At 44.3% G+C, this 14022-nt stretch overlaps 1 protein-coding gene across 1 annotated transcript in view; it reads right to left on the reverse strand.

Annotated features, from left to right (window-relative positions):
* Positions 1–86: 86 nt before the first annotated feature.
* Positions 87–14022, reverse strand: part of CCDC33 (coiled-coil domain containing 33) — a 117629-nt gene continuing 103693 nt past the window's right edge. The window contains exons 21-24 of the mRNA XM_040413703.1: positions 10360–10449; positions 10154–10270; positions 532–1518; positions 87–191 (exon numbers count right to left, since the gene is read on the reverse strand). Coding sequence (XP_040269637.1) covers positions 1465–1518; positions 10154–10270; positions 10360–10449 — 261 coding nt within the window. The 3' untranslated portion in view covers positions 87–191; positions 532–1464. The remainder of the gene's footprint in view (positions 192–531; positions 1519–10153; positions 10271–10359; positions 10450–14022) is intronic.

A 14022-nucleotide genomic window follows, 5' to 3' on the forward strand; every position in this document is an offset into this window, starting at 1 on the left:
GTTTTTATTTGTGATGTAATTTACAAAACTTTTATAAAATTAGATTACAAAACGTATTCTGTCAAAAGATTATTTTCTATTAATAAGGCACATTTATAATGGGCCCATTGCCCCAAGGTACAGTATCAGTAATACAACTCTAAACAGAGATGATACTTAAAGGGGTTTTCCGAGACTTTAACACTGATGACCTATCCTTAGGATAGGTCATCAGTATGTGATTGGTGGAGGTCCGACACAGCTGTTTGAAATGGCACTGGTGCTCCTGTGAGTGCCGCATCCTTCTCCAGCTTTTCCTATGTCAGTGACGACATGTTCATCGATCACTTGTTCTAGGCACAGCTCAGCTCAGCTTGAAGTGTATAGGACCGAGTGCGATACCTATCATAGCCACTATACAATGTACAATGTGCACTGTGCTTTATAAGCTGCGAGAAGGCCGCTTTGCTCACAGGAGCGCCGGTGCCTTCTCACACAGCTGATTGGCAGGGGTCCTGGGTGTCGGACCCCAACCGATCAGATATTTATGACCTATCCTGAGGATAGTTTATCAGTATTAAAATCTCAGAAAACCATTTTAAGGCGCATTTACAATTATCAGGAACTAAGTGTTCCATCCCGACAATTCACTGCTGGTCAGTGATGGTGAGGAGCTACATTTAGATGCAGCAATCGCTTCCAGTGTATGAGGCTGTGAGATGGCTATTTCCATCACTCGCCCTCATGCAGACTCATTGTTTCTGGGCTGCAGAGTTTTGTATAGGGCGGGTTCGCGTTATGAAATTCCGTTATAGGGTTCTGTTATAACAGAGTTATAACGGAAAATAATGGAATGCAAAGAGGAAGTCTTTAAGAAGCATTCCGTTTTGCTCTGTCCTAATACATGTCTATGGGGACAAATAACGGTTCCGTTTGGTTCCGTTATGCATGACGGAAAAAATAGTCCTGTCGACAGGACTAGTTTTTTCTGTGGCATCCATGTTGTGTCTATAGTTTTCATGGACCCATAGACTATAATGTGCATGAGGGATCTGTAATCACAAACAAATTAGGGCATGCATCCGTGGTGTCACTTTGGATTCACGGTCCGTGAAAAAACACTTATGTGAACATACACATATTAAAGTCAATAGGTACGTGTGTTGTCCATGATGACCATGGACAGCACACGTCTGTGAATTACTGATGTGTGAAAGAGGCGTAAGGATTACTTATATTAGCACTAATTAAAATAATTTGGTAATAAATGTGTGATACTTATGTGCAGTCTACAGTAATTCCGTCTCTTGCAGTCTCCCTTCTTTCCAGTGTCCAAACATAGTGACAAACTCTTTACTGTGACCTCTGTGGCTGGAGCCATTGAACCATGTATAATGATTTCCATTGGTACACAAGACAAGATTACATAGTAATCCTATTGGAAAATAATATTAACAGTCCTTCAGGATCTTATATAAGATACTGTTATATTAAAGGATCTAGCTTGGTGGGTCTCCTTGTAGGCAGCTCTGGTTCTTTCTGCAAAGACAAGAAGCATGAAGTAAGTGAAAGGGTGTATGTATTTTTTAGAAGATACATTTTTAGTGAACAGTACTACACAAATGACATATATATGATTAAGCAGTAACAACCGTCTGGAGTACCAGAGGTATCATTCTATATTAAAGCTTGACAATGGTCCAGACTGTGAATAATGGTTGAAGGATTAGGCGCTCCAGAGTCACCAGGGTCATAATTCATTAAAAAATATAAGAAAAATGGGTAAGTCACCGTAACATGGAGGATAACATATCATGAGTAATGAACAAAATAAAGACATTAAATTGGTATGTAACAAATGACTATAATTCATTATTTTCTCCTTGAAGATTAATCATAATTGGCAAAATGACTGTTATTATTTCTTACTGCATTACATGCAAAGAGGTTTCTCCAAGAGAAGGAAAGGAGCCATCTTGCTAGAACCATTAGCTGGCTATCCCTCCTCACGTTCCCCTTCCCCCAATACACCTGCTCAGCTTAGCAAAGCATGCATGTGTTCTTAATGGGTAGATTGGAGTAATGGCCCCTTTACACCGTCCAACATTCGGGCAGATTATAGCTACCTAGAGTATGTACAGTTGCTAATTATCGATAATCTGCCTGTGTAAAGATGCCGCCAATTACACGATGAAAAAGCAAAACGCTCGTTCATCCGGTAATTGAATCTTTCATGAGGTCACCGAAATCATGGTTTATGGGCAGTAGTTTGTGCCGTCTTAACAGTTCTCTGCTGCTGGCAAACAAAGATTCTGTATGGGGACGAGTGATGGCGTTAGCATCGCTCCTTCAAATACTGTGGAGGAGATCGCTGCATGTGAATGCAGCGCCTCCTTTACTGATGAGAAAGCGATTGTCGGGAAGGAATGCCTCCTTCCCAGCAATCGATTGCTACATCGGGCCAAGCAGGTAAATACTGAAGAGGACGCAGCGCTCGTACGAGCAGCACAACCACCTCAAACAGCTATTTGGCAGGGGTGCTAGAAATCAGACCTCCACCGATCTGATATTAATGACCTGCCATGAGGATAGGCCTTCAATATTATGGCACTCTACAAACCCTTTAAGGATAACACAGTTGTCTATCCCACCAAAATCACAACGTTTGGCTGACAATAATTAAATGAGTATGGCCATCTTTAGGGTATATTCACACTAGGGTGGCCAGACGTCCAGTTTTAGGCCAAACAGTCTAGTTTTCAGGCTCCCTGTCCTCCGTCCGGCGCAGAACCTGGACAGACACAGGGATATCCACCCTTTCAGTAGCGCACGCTCAGACAGCAGCATTGCGCTGTGTGAGCGCGAGCTGCAGCAACTGACTGAGGCTTCTTTCACCCCCAGTCAGTCACTAGAGATGCAGACATGGCTCCCTGTGGCTGACTGAGGGGAAGAGAAGCACCCTGGCTGCCCCCAGCTCACCTCCCTTCTTCCCTCTCCTCCCCCTGTTTTTTTCGTGGCCGGATATGGGGGCGTGGCTTCACGGATGTGGGGATGTGGCACCCTCGAGGTAGGCGTGGCTGGTGAGGTCCAGCTTTCTTTGGTGAAGCCAGTGGCCACCCTAGTTCACACACCGCGCGCATTAATTGCCGTGTCATACATTTAAACTGGGTTGTTTCTGCAGTATGTGCATGGATTTTTGCAGGCCCTATTCAGTTAAAAAGGAGAGTCACATAAATCCCTGCAATAAATATGCCGTGCATGGATACCCTTAGGCCTCATGCACATGACTATCCATTTTGCGGTCCAGAAACCACGCATCCGCAAAACATGGATACTAGTGTTGAGCGAGCATGCTCGGCTGAACACCAGTTCGGCTCGAGCATCGCTATGCTCGGCACATCGCGAGTCTCCTCCCCGCACGTTTGTTGGCTGCTATGCAGCCAATAAACGTGCAGATAAGTACTGCCATTCACTGTAATGCCAAAGCCATGTTGGCTACTGGCATTAAAGTGATTGGCTGGCCGAAACGAGTCATCGGGTGCTATATAGCACCCGATGACAAGTGTTCGGCTCAGTCTTAGGCCTCTTGCACACGACCGTATGGCTTTTTCAGTATTTTGCGGTCCGGAACGGAACAGCTGGCCACTGATAGAACAGTACTATCCTTGTCTGTTATGCGGACAATAATAGGACGTGTTCTATCTTTGAACGGAACGGAAATACGGAAATGGAAGGCATACAGAGTACCTTCCGTTTTATTTGCGGATCCATTGAAATGAATGGTTCCGTATACGGAATGCAAAAAACGGAACGTAAACAGAAAAAAAAACGTTTGTGTGCAAGAGGCCTTAGTCAGGGAGAGCTGTGCTGAAGAAGGGACATATAGTGTAGGGAGTGAAATAGTAATTTTTTATTGAAAAAACTTGTTAGAGACCCAAAAGTCCTTTTAAGGACTATTGTTGAATCTGGCAGCAATATACTGTATATTTTTAGCGCAACCTGCGCTAAATAGCCTTCAATTGTTTGGCTGCTGCAGACAGTGATGTTATCTGCGCTACATCTCCTGTGTAACGTGTGCGCAGCCTAAAAATATCTGTGACATCCAGTGTACTTTTTCCGTAGACGGTGTCCGCTGCGGACAGTTACATTACCTGCGCTACATTTCCTGAATAACGTTTACCCATCCTAGATATCAGCGACATTAATTCAGTGTAATTTTTATTAGCCGCTGGTGATAGCGACATTACTTGCGCTATACCTCTTGTATAACGTTTGTGCGTCCTAAATACCAGTGACATTAATTCAGAGTAATTTTTTTATTAGCCGCTGGTGACAGCGACATTGCTTGCGCTAAACCTCCTGTATAACGTTTGCACATCCTAAAATTATCTGTGACATTCAGTGTACTTTTTTTATAGATACTGCAGACAGCAACATTATTTGTGCTATATCTCCTGTTTAACGTGTGCGCATCCTAAAAATATCTGTGACATTCTGTGTACTTTATTTGCGCATACACTTACAAAACCTGTGCTACTGTATGTGTGACTAGTGATGAGCGGCAGGGGCAATATTCGAGATCGTGATATTTCACTAATATTTGGGAGAATATTCGCCATATATTCGCGAATTCGTTATCTCCAGTCATTATTTTCTTGATTGCGGAAATCGGCAATTGAAAAATTGGCGATAAAAATTTGCATTACGAAAATTTGCAATCAACACTACTCCTAAAGTCAAAGATATTGCAGCCTTCTCATTGGCCCACAAGCTAGAAGCATGGAGGGATCATGTGTACTGATTAAAAAAAAAATCACAAATAATCGAAATTACAAATATATATCACTTTATTCTAAATATTCGCGAATTCTCGAAGTGCTGATATTCGCGATACAAATTCGCAATTCGAATACTCATGATCAACACTATGTGTGACATACTTGCAAGCATATATACCATTTAATATGCGCAAGGCGAGCAGTAAGGGACGGGGAAGTGGCCGTGCTGCTGATGGTGCACGCAGAGGCTGTGGCCCTGGGCGCGGTGAAACTGTGCCTGCTGCCAGAGCACAAGAAACACACTCATCCACGATACCTAGCTTCATGTCCCAGTTTGCAGGGCGGCGCAGGACACCACTCTCGAAGTCAGACCAGTGCGACCAAGATGGATTGCAGCAGATAATGCTTCCAGTCGGTTAAGCACCACCCTGTCTTCCACAAAGTCCAGTCTCAGTAGCCAAGAGTCTGGTCAACAGAATCCTCACCCTGATACTCCTTCCTCCTTTTCATCGCCATTCCTTGATTTGGGCCTTTCGACAAGCCCACTTGAAGAGGGACATGAGGAGATATTGTGCCCTGATTCCCAAACTCTTGAGCATCCACAGTCACAAGAAGATGATGGTGGGGAATGGCAATTTGTGTTTCACGAGGTGGATGATGATGATGAGACACAGTTACCAATAAGTCAACCGCAATTAGTGTCTCAAGAGGTTGATGATGAGGATGAGACACAGTTGTCAATAACTGAGGTTGTTGTTAGGTCAACAAGTCAGGAGGATAACCAGAGTGAGGAAGTGGAAGAGGAGGTGGTGGATGATGAAGTCACTGACCCAACCTGGGAAGGTGGCAAGCCGAGCGAGGACAGCAGTACAGAGGGGAAGGGATCTGCAGCACCACAACAGGCTGGAAGAGGCAGTGGGGTGGCAAAAGGGAGAAGGTGGGCCACACCAAGCAGGCCCGCAACTGTTCCCCAGAGCACCCCATTGCAGCGATCTCCCTTGCCAAGGGGTAGGTGTTCCGCAGTCTGGCCCTTTTTTGAGGAAAGTGCTGACTATAAAAGAATTGTCATTTGCAACCTGTGCCGTACCAAAATGAGCAGGGGCGTGAACACTAGCAACCTCACCACCAAGCGGCAACAGGCCATGCTTAAACTGATCTGCTTAGGTGACAAACAGCACACCACTGCAGAGCTGTGGCAGGGGATAAGGGACCAGACTGAGCTGTGGCTCCCGCCACTCAACCTACAACCAGGCATAGTTGTGTCTGATAATGGCCGTAACTTGGTGGTGGTTTTGGAGCTCGGCAAGCTCACACACATACCATGCCTAGCCCACGTGTTCAACCTAGTGGTTCAGCGGTTTCTCAAAACCTACCCCAAATACCGCTCCTAATGTTTTAGAGGGTCAGCTCAGCAGCAGGCCCTCACCCATAATGTTTTAGAGGGTCACCAGCAGGCCTCCGCCCATAATGTTTTTGAGGGTCACCAGCAGGCCCTCGCCCATAATGTTTTTGAGGGTCACCGGCAGGCCCTCGCCCATAATGTTTTAGAGCAAGCATGTCAAACTCAAAGGCTAACATGGGCCAAAAAAACAAAATTTAAGTTTATGTGGGCCGCATCAAAAAAAAATAAAAAAAATCGTACATTTTCATAGAACAACATTGTTGTTTCATGACTGCTGACCCCGAACATCCCGTTGCCCAATAACACAAGTGAGACCTATATATATATACAAATATTAAACTTCACTATAAGACGCACCTAGGTTTTTGAGGAGGAAAATAAGAAAAAAAAAATTTTAACCAAAAGTTGTGCTTTTGGTGGGCTTTGAATTAATGGTGGTCTGTGCATGACACTATTATGGGGGATCTGTGGATGACGCACTGTCATGTGGGGGATCTGTGGAGGGCACTGTTATGGGGGACCTGTGGATGGCACTGTAATGGGGGATCTGTGGATGGCACTGTTATGGGGGATCTGTGGATGGCACTGTTATGGGGGATCTGTGGATGGCGCTGTTATGGGGGATCTGTGGATGGTGCTGTTATGGGGGATCTGTGGATGGCACTGTTATAGGGATCTGTGGATGGCACTGTTATGGGGGATCTGTGGATGGCACTGTTATGGGGGATCTGTGGATGGCACTGTTATGGGGATCTGTGGATGGTACTGCTATGGGGTGGGATATCTGTGGGTGGCATTGTTATGGGGTGGGGGGATCTGTGGATGGCATTGTTATGGGGTGGGGGGTCTGTGGATGGTGCTGTTATGGGGGATCTGTGGATGGCATTGTTATGAGGTGGGGGATCTGTGGATGGAACTGTTATGGGGTGGGATATCTGTGGATGTACTGCTATGGGGTGGGATATCTGTGGATGGCATTGTTATGAGGTGGGGGGATCTGTGGATGGAACTGTTATGGGGGGGATCTGTGGATGACACTGCTATATGTCATCCACAGATCCCCCTCATAACAGTGTCCCCCAATACACCGGCCCTCTGCTCACCGAAGTATTTATAAACGTGAATCCTTATCCTGTTATTAAGTTGAACTAACGCTGCGCTCTCCCATGTTCCCATGTTCCCCTGTATCCCCACAGCACTTACGAACACGCTTCCATAGCAGGCAGAGCGGACGGCACCAGTAACGTCACTCACTGACGTCGCGCGTCTGCTCCGCCTGCTCCGCCTGCTTCATTCATAAAGTGGGCGGAGCAGGCGCTCGACGTCAGTGAGTGACGTTACTGCTGCCGTCCGCTCTGCCTGCTATTGAAGCTTAAGTAAGTGCTATGGGGATACAGGGGAACATGGGAACATGGGAGAGGGCAGCGTTAGTTCAACTTAATAACAGGATAAGGATTCACGTTTATAAATACTTTGGTGAGCGGCGGGGCTCGGACTCCAGCCCCTCCTCTCTCCCGGCTCATACATAGCAGTCTGCGATGCTGCAGCGTCGCAAACTGCGCTGTAAAATGGAAGCATTCGCCCTATAAGACGCAGTTATGGGGCGAAAAATACGGTACCTTTCTTACCTTGTGAATCTGGTACCCTGCGTCTATAGCCGCAATGGCGCCGTCCGCAGCATGTCAGAACTCCAGGCGGAGCCTGATGACGTCACATCAGGACGTGACGTTTACCTCTGCGCACCTCCATCCTCTCCTGGACCGCCTCCGCCAGCCTCCATCCTCTCCTGGACCGCCTCCAACTGCTCCGCCATCCTTCAACCGCTCCTGGACCGCCTCTGACTTTTTTATTTTATCTCCGCCCGCCTCCAGGTAACCAGAGCAATGAATATCTTTGCCGGGCCGCAAAGATATTCATTGCGGGCCGCATGCGGCCCGCGGGCCGCATGTTTGACACCCATGTTTTAGAGGGTCACCAGCAGGCCCTTGTTCATAATGTTTTTTAGGGTCACCAGCAGGCCCTCGCCCATAATGTTTTAGAGGGTCAGCTCAGCAGCAGACCCTCTCCCCTAATGTTTTAAATGGTCAGCTCAGCAGCAGACCCTCACCCCTAATGTTTTAGATGGTCAGCTCAGCAGCAGACCCTCACCCCTAATGTTTTAGATGGTCAGATAAGCAGAAGGCCCTCGCCCCTAATGTTTTAGTGGTCAGATTAGCAGGCCCTTGTTCCAATACTTTTTGAGGGTCACCAGCAGGCCATCAATCATAATTTTTCAAGGGGGTGTATGATGCCCTCCTTTATGTGTAATAAAGGGTGTACTAGATTGCCGGTTCCTTGTAAATTTTGGCAGCCCTTTCACTTAGTGCATAGGCTTTATGAGTGTAAGAGTCCCACTACCTGAACAATTGTACCACAATGTGAATGAGGCCCTCCTTTATGTGATATACAGGTTGTATTGGAGTGCCTCTTCCTTTCTGACCTTTTCCTGTGAACCAGACACCCTCCCCTCTTCAGAGCAGGGGGTGCCTGATTTAATGCTCGGGTTCTCCCATTGACTTCCATTGTGCTCGGGTGCTTGGTAGAGCACCCGAGCATCCCGAGGTGTTCTACTCGAGCACCCGAGCACTTTGGTGCTCAACAAACAATAATGGATACCCGGACTTTTGAGTTCCAAGTCCTTCACTATTGTAAAAATGCCTTTGTCCACAAAATGCCTTAAAAAGTAAAGAGAACACTAAGCAAAAGCATTTAATAGAAAATATGGGAGAAAAATGTTATCGATGAAAGTAAGAAGAGCTGATGACTGCTTCATTATAACAGCAAATGTGGAAAATGGGATAAACCCATATTTATGAGTTTTCAATAGACAGCAGGACAGCAAAAGGGTTTGCAATGGACTACAGGCACTCTGTTTTACTTAAAGGGATTATCCACTTTTTGGAAATCCACTGACATGTCATGGAGAAATGTCAGGGGATTTATTGCGTGTCAGAATCTGGACTGGTTACCCACTGAAATTCATAATAATATACAAAAATGTGTAAACTTATGCAGATTTAAAGGGGTTGTCCAGCTTTGGGGATCCTTGCACCGTGTTGTACTTGAATCACTCATACTCACCTGTTTCCCACAGCTCCATTCTGGCTCTCTTCAGTGGTCCTCTCATACTCTAAACTTCCAGACAGATCGGGTCATGTGTATTGCTGCAGCCAATTAACATGTCACCACTGAGGCCACTCACTGGCTGCAGCAGCGCATGTCACATTGTCCATTCAGAAGATTACAAGAGGAGGACTGGAAGACCTCTGAAAGGAGCCATTAAGCTGAAATGGAGCGGTGGAGAGCAAATAAATATGAGTTTTTCACCAGGTACAACATGCTCAGCTTTGAGGACTTTTTTTTAACAGACTCCTGCACCAACACCTTTAAGGTAATCTTGAAGGTATTGTTTTTTCATGCAACAACATATCTGAGTTTTTACTGGAAACCTCTTAAAAGAAAATGTTTGATTTCTGATAACTAAAAACATTGATGGAACAATGTGAAACATATATTTAAGAATGCTACTGTCTTGAAATGAGGCAGTTGACACAAAGCAGAAAAATAATTGATTATATACTGCATACAACTTGAAGACATAGGGGCACATTTATTAAGACCGGCGTTTTAGACGTTTGTCTTAATAAAGCAGCATAGCTGGCAGGAACCCCCCGAAATTATACAGAGGCACAGTGCCAGCTCTAAATGTAAGACAGCTTCCTTGCTGTCTTACATTTAGACCATTTTCAAAGCCTAACATAGGCGTAGAAAATTATGACTGTGTCCCCTTCTCCGCCCACGCCACACCCACAATTTTAGACTTGGCGTGAGCGGGGCAAAGTTAAAGATAGAGGCTTTCTGCGCCTGAAATACACATAGGCGTATTTCAGTATAATAAATGACCTCCATATAGCATATAATAATCTATCCATCATTAGCAGAGCATGGTCCTTACCGTAGGAAAATGATGAAGAACTGTAGTATGGGTCCGACTGAATCCCATCTGCTCCTCAGAAAGTTGAGTTAGGAGCTGCTGTTTCTCCCGGCCCCATCGTCGAGCCGCCTCCTCCAGCTGCCAGGAACAGATAAACAGTAAGAACCCACAATGACTCAGAAGCAACCACAGTACATTTACAAATGTCATATTGTTTCTACTGTTACCTCTCTCTCCAGGCTTTGTACTCTCGCTTGGGATTTTTCCAGCTTACTGAGAAGGGAAAGTTTCTCGCTATCAGTAAATGTTTCATGTATCTGAAATAAAAAAATATTTGCCTCAAAAATATCGCATTTGATATAATGGAAAAAAAAATATATGGAAATAATACAAATTACATAAATTACAACAACAACAAGCCTAAAAAGTTCTCTGAAAAAACAAAAACAAAACAGAAATGGTATAAACTTAGATTTAACATAATCATCAAACAACTGTCTACCCCGTGGCAAATTACCAATCATGTTAAAGGGAACCTGTCACCAGGATTTTGTGTATAGAGCTGAGGACATGGGTTGCTAGATGGCCGCTAGCACATCCGTAATATCCAGTCCCCGGAAATCGGCACTAATGATGCAAATATTTTGGCGCAATACATGCAACTTCACATTTTAACAGGTCTGACTACTTATTAGTGATTGGTGCACTAAGTATTGTTGTGAACTTGTGACATCACAGCACTATGTATGTATGTATGTATGTAGCATACATACAGTACAGACCAAAAGTTTGGACACACCTCATTCAAAGAGTTTTCTTTATTTTCATGACTATGAAAATTGTAGATTCACACTGAAGGCATCAAAACTGTGAATTAACACATGTGGAATTATATACTTAACAAACAAGTGTGAAACAACTGAAAATATGTCATATTCTAGGTTCTTCAAAGTAGCCACCTTTTGCTTTGATTACTGCTTTGCACACTCTTGGCATTCTCTTGATGAGCTTCAAGAGCTAGTCCCCTGAAATGGTTTTCACTTCACAGGTGTGCCCTGTCAGGTTTAATAAGTGGGATTTCTTGCCTTATAAATGGGGTTGGGACTATCAGTTGCGTTAAGGAGAAGTCAGGTGGATACACAGCTGATAGTCCTACTGAATAGACTGTTAGAACTGGTATTATGGCAAGAAAAAAGCAGCTAAGTAAAGAAAAACTAGTGGCCATCATTACTTTAAGAAATTAAGGTCAGTCAGTCAGCCGAAAAATTGGGAAAACTTTGAAAGTAAGGGCTATTTGACCATGAAGGAGAGTGATGGGGTGCTGCGCCAGATGACCTGGCCTCCACAGTCACCGGACCTGAACCCAATCGAGATGGTTTGGGGTGAGCTGGACCGCAGATGGAAGGCAAAAGGGCCAACAAGTGCTAAGCATCTCTGGGAACTCCTTCAAGACTGTTGGAAGACCATTTCAGGGGACTACCTCTTGAAGCTCATCAAGAGAATGCCAAGAGTGTGCAAAGCAGTAATCAAAGCAAAAGGTGGCTACTTTACTTTGAAGAACCTAGAATATGACATATTTTCAGTTGTTTCACACTTGTTTGTTATGTATATAATTCCACATGTGTTAATTCATAGTTTTGATGCCTTCATAGTCATGAAAATAAAGAAAACTCTTTGAATGAGAAGGTGTGTCCAAACCTTTGGTCTGTACTGTACATACATACAGCACTATGTATGTAGCATGTATGTATGGACAGCAGAACCTCAGCTACAGCTCCACTATATCACTATCTAACCTACACTGACTATCTCCCACTAACTATCTGTATTATATATATAAGCTATCTATCTAATGTAATGACACAGCAAAGCACAGACACTGTCAGCAATGACACTGCTGTCTCTTTCAGAACTCCATAAAACTAAAGAAAATGGCTGCTGGGAAGGTTCTTATATAGTAAGGGGTAGGCAATTTTCCTATTGGTTACTAGGGATGTTGCTAAGCTCAGACAAAAACATTGCAGCCTTCTTATTGGCCCACAAGCAAGAAGGGAGGTTACTGATGAAAAAAAAATCTAGAATATTCGAAATTACGAATATATATCATTATATTCAAAATATTTGCGAATTCTCAAAGTGCCGATATTCGCGATTAATATTCGCTATTCGAATATTCGCGCCCAACACTAGGTTTTAAATAAGTAAAATATAAGTTAAAGGGGTTGTGTGGTATCCTATATTGATGTCGGAGGGTCCGACTCCAGGCACCTCGCACCCATCAGCTATTTGAGGAGAAGAGAACTCAGTGCTCCTGCAAGTGTCGCTTTCTCTTCACTGTTTACCTTATTGACGTTGGCATCGCAGAGGCGAGCAGGTGTAATTACAGCTCCTCCATTAAATTCAATGCAAAGGAGCAATTGTAGTTACACTCTGTCCCATTCAAGTGAATGGGACAGAGGAGCTGTAATTACACTGCACTACACATGCCAACGCTGATTGATAAACAATGAAGAGAATGCAGAGCATGCAGGAGCACTGCGTTCTCTTTAACCATCTGGTTGACAGGGGTGCCGGTAATTACACCCCTGCCAATCTGATATTAAGGACAGCTCCTCAATATAGGAAACTAGACAACCCCTTTAAACCACAAAACTATAAGGCCTCTTTCACACGGGCGTTGTGGGAAAATGTGCGGGTGCGTTGCGGGAACACCCGCGATTTTTCAGCGCGAGTGCAAAACATTGTAATGCGTTTTGCACTCGCGTGAGAAAAATCACGCGTGTTTGGTACCCAAACCCGAACTTCTTCACAGAAGTTCGGGCTTGGGATCGGTGTTCTGTAGATTGTATTATTTCCCCTTATAACATGGTTATAAGGGAAAATAATAGCATTCTGAATACAGAATGCAAAGTAAAATAGCGCTGGAGGGGTTAAAAAAATATATAAAAAAAATGTAACTTACCTTAGTCCACTTGATAGCGCAGCCGGCATCTCCTTCTGTATTCTTTCTTTAGGACCTGGGTAAAGGACCTTTGATGATGTCACTCCGGTCATCACATGATCCATCACCATGGTAAAAGATGATGTGACGTACCATGTGATGACCGGAGTGACATCATCAAAGGTCCTTTACCCAGGTCCTAAAGAAAGAATACAGAAGGAGATGCTGGCTGCGCTATCAAGTGGACTAAGGTGAGTAAAATTATTTTTTATTTTATTTTTAATCCCTCCAGCGCTAGTTCTGTATTCAGAATGCTATTATTTTCCCTTTATTACCATGTTATAAGGGAAAATAATAATAATGATCGGGACTCCATCCCGATCGTCTCCTAGCAACCGTGCGTGAAAATCGCACCGCATCCGCACTTGCTTGCGGAGGCTTGCGATTTTCACGCAGCCCCATTCACTTCTATGGGGCCTGCGTTGCGTGAAAAACGCAGAATATAGAGCATGCTGCGATTTTCACGCAACGCACAAGTGATGCGTGAAAATCACCGCTCATGTGAACAGCCCCATAGAAATGAATGGGTTGGTATTCAGTGCGGGTTCACCTCACGCATCGCATCCGCGCGGAATACTCACCCGTGTGAAAGGGGCCTAAGGCTTATTTAAACTAGAAAGTTATCATTATGCATCACTTGTTTCTGAATGATTGAAATTAGCCGGCATGCATTGTATGATCACAGATGAGATCAACAATAAAGCTATTGGTTATCATTCATCTCTGTTAGGGCTCATGCTCACGACAGTATTTTGAGTTCAGTATACTGGCCATTTTTTTAGTTCAGTATGCGGTACATATACTGAACCATTCATTTCAATGGTTCAGCAAAAAAAGCTGAAGTGTCTCCGTGTGCATTCCGTTTCAGTATTTCCGTACCGTGAAAAGA

This window comes from Bufo bufo, chromosome 1 (genome assembly GCF_905171765.1).
Source record: "Bufo bufo chromosome 1, aBufBuf1.1, whole genome shotgun sequence".
NCBI classification, from domain to species: Eukaryota; Metazoa; Chordata; class Amphibia; order Anura; family Bufonidae; genus Bufo; species Bufo bufo.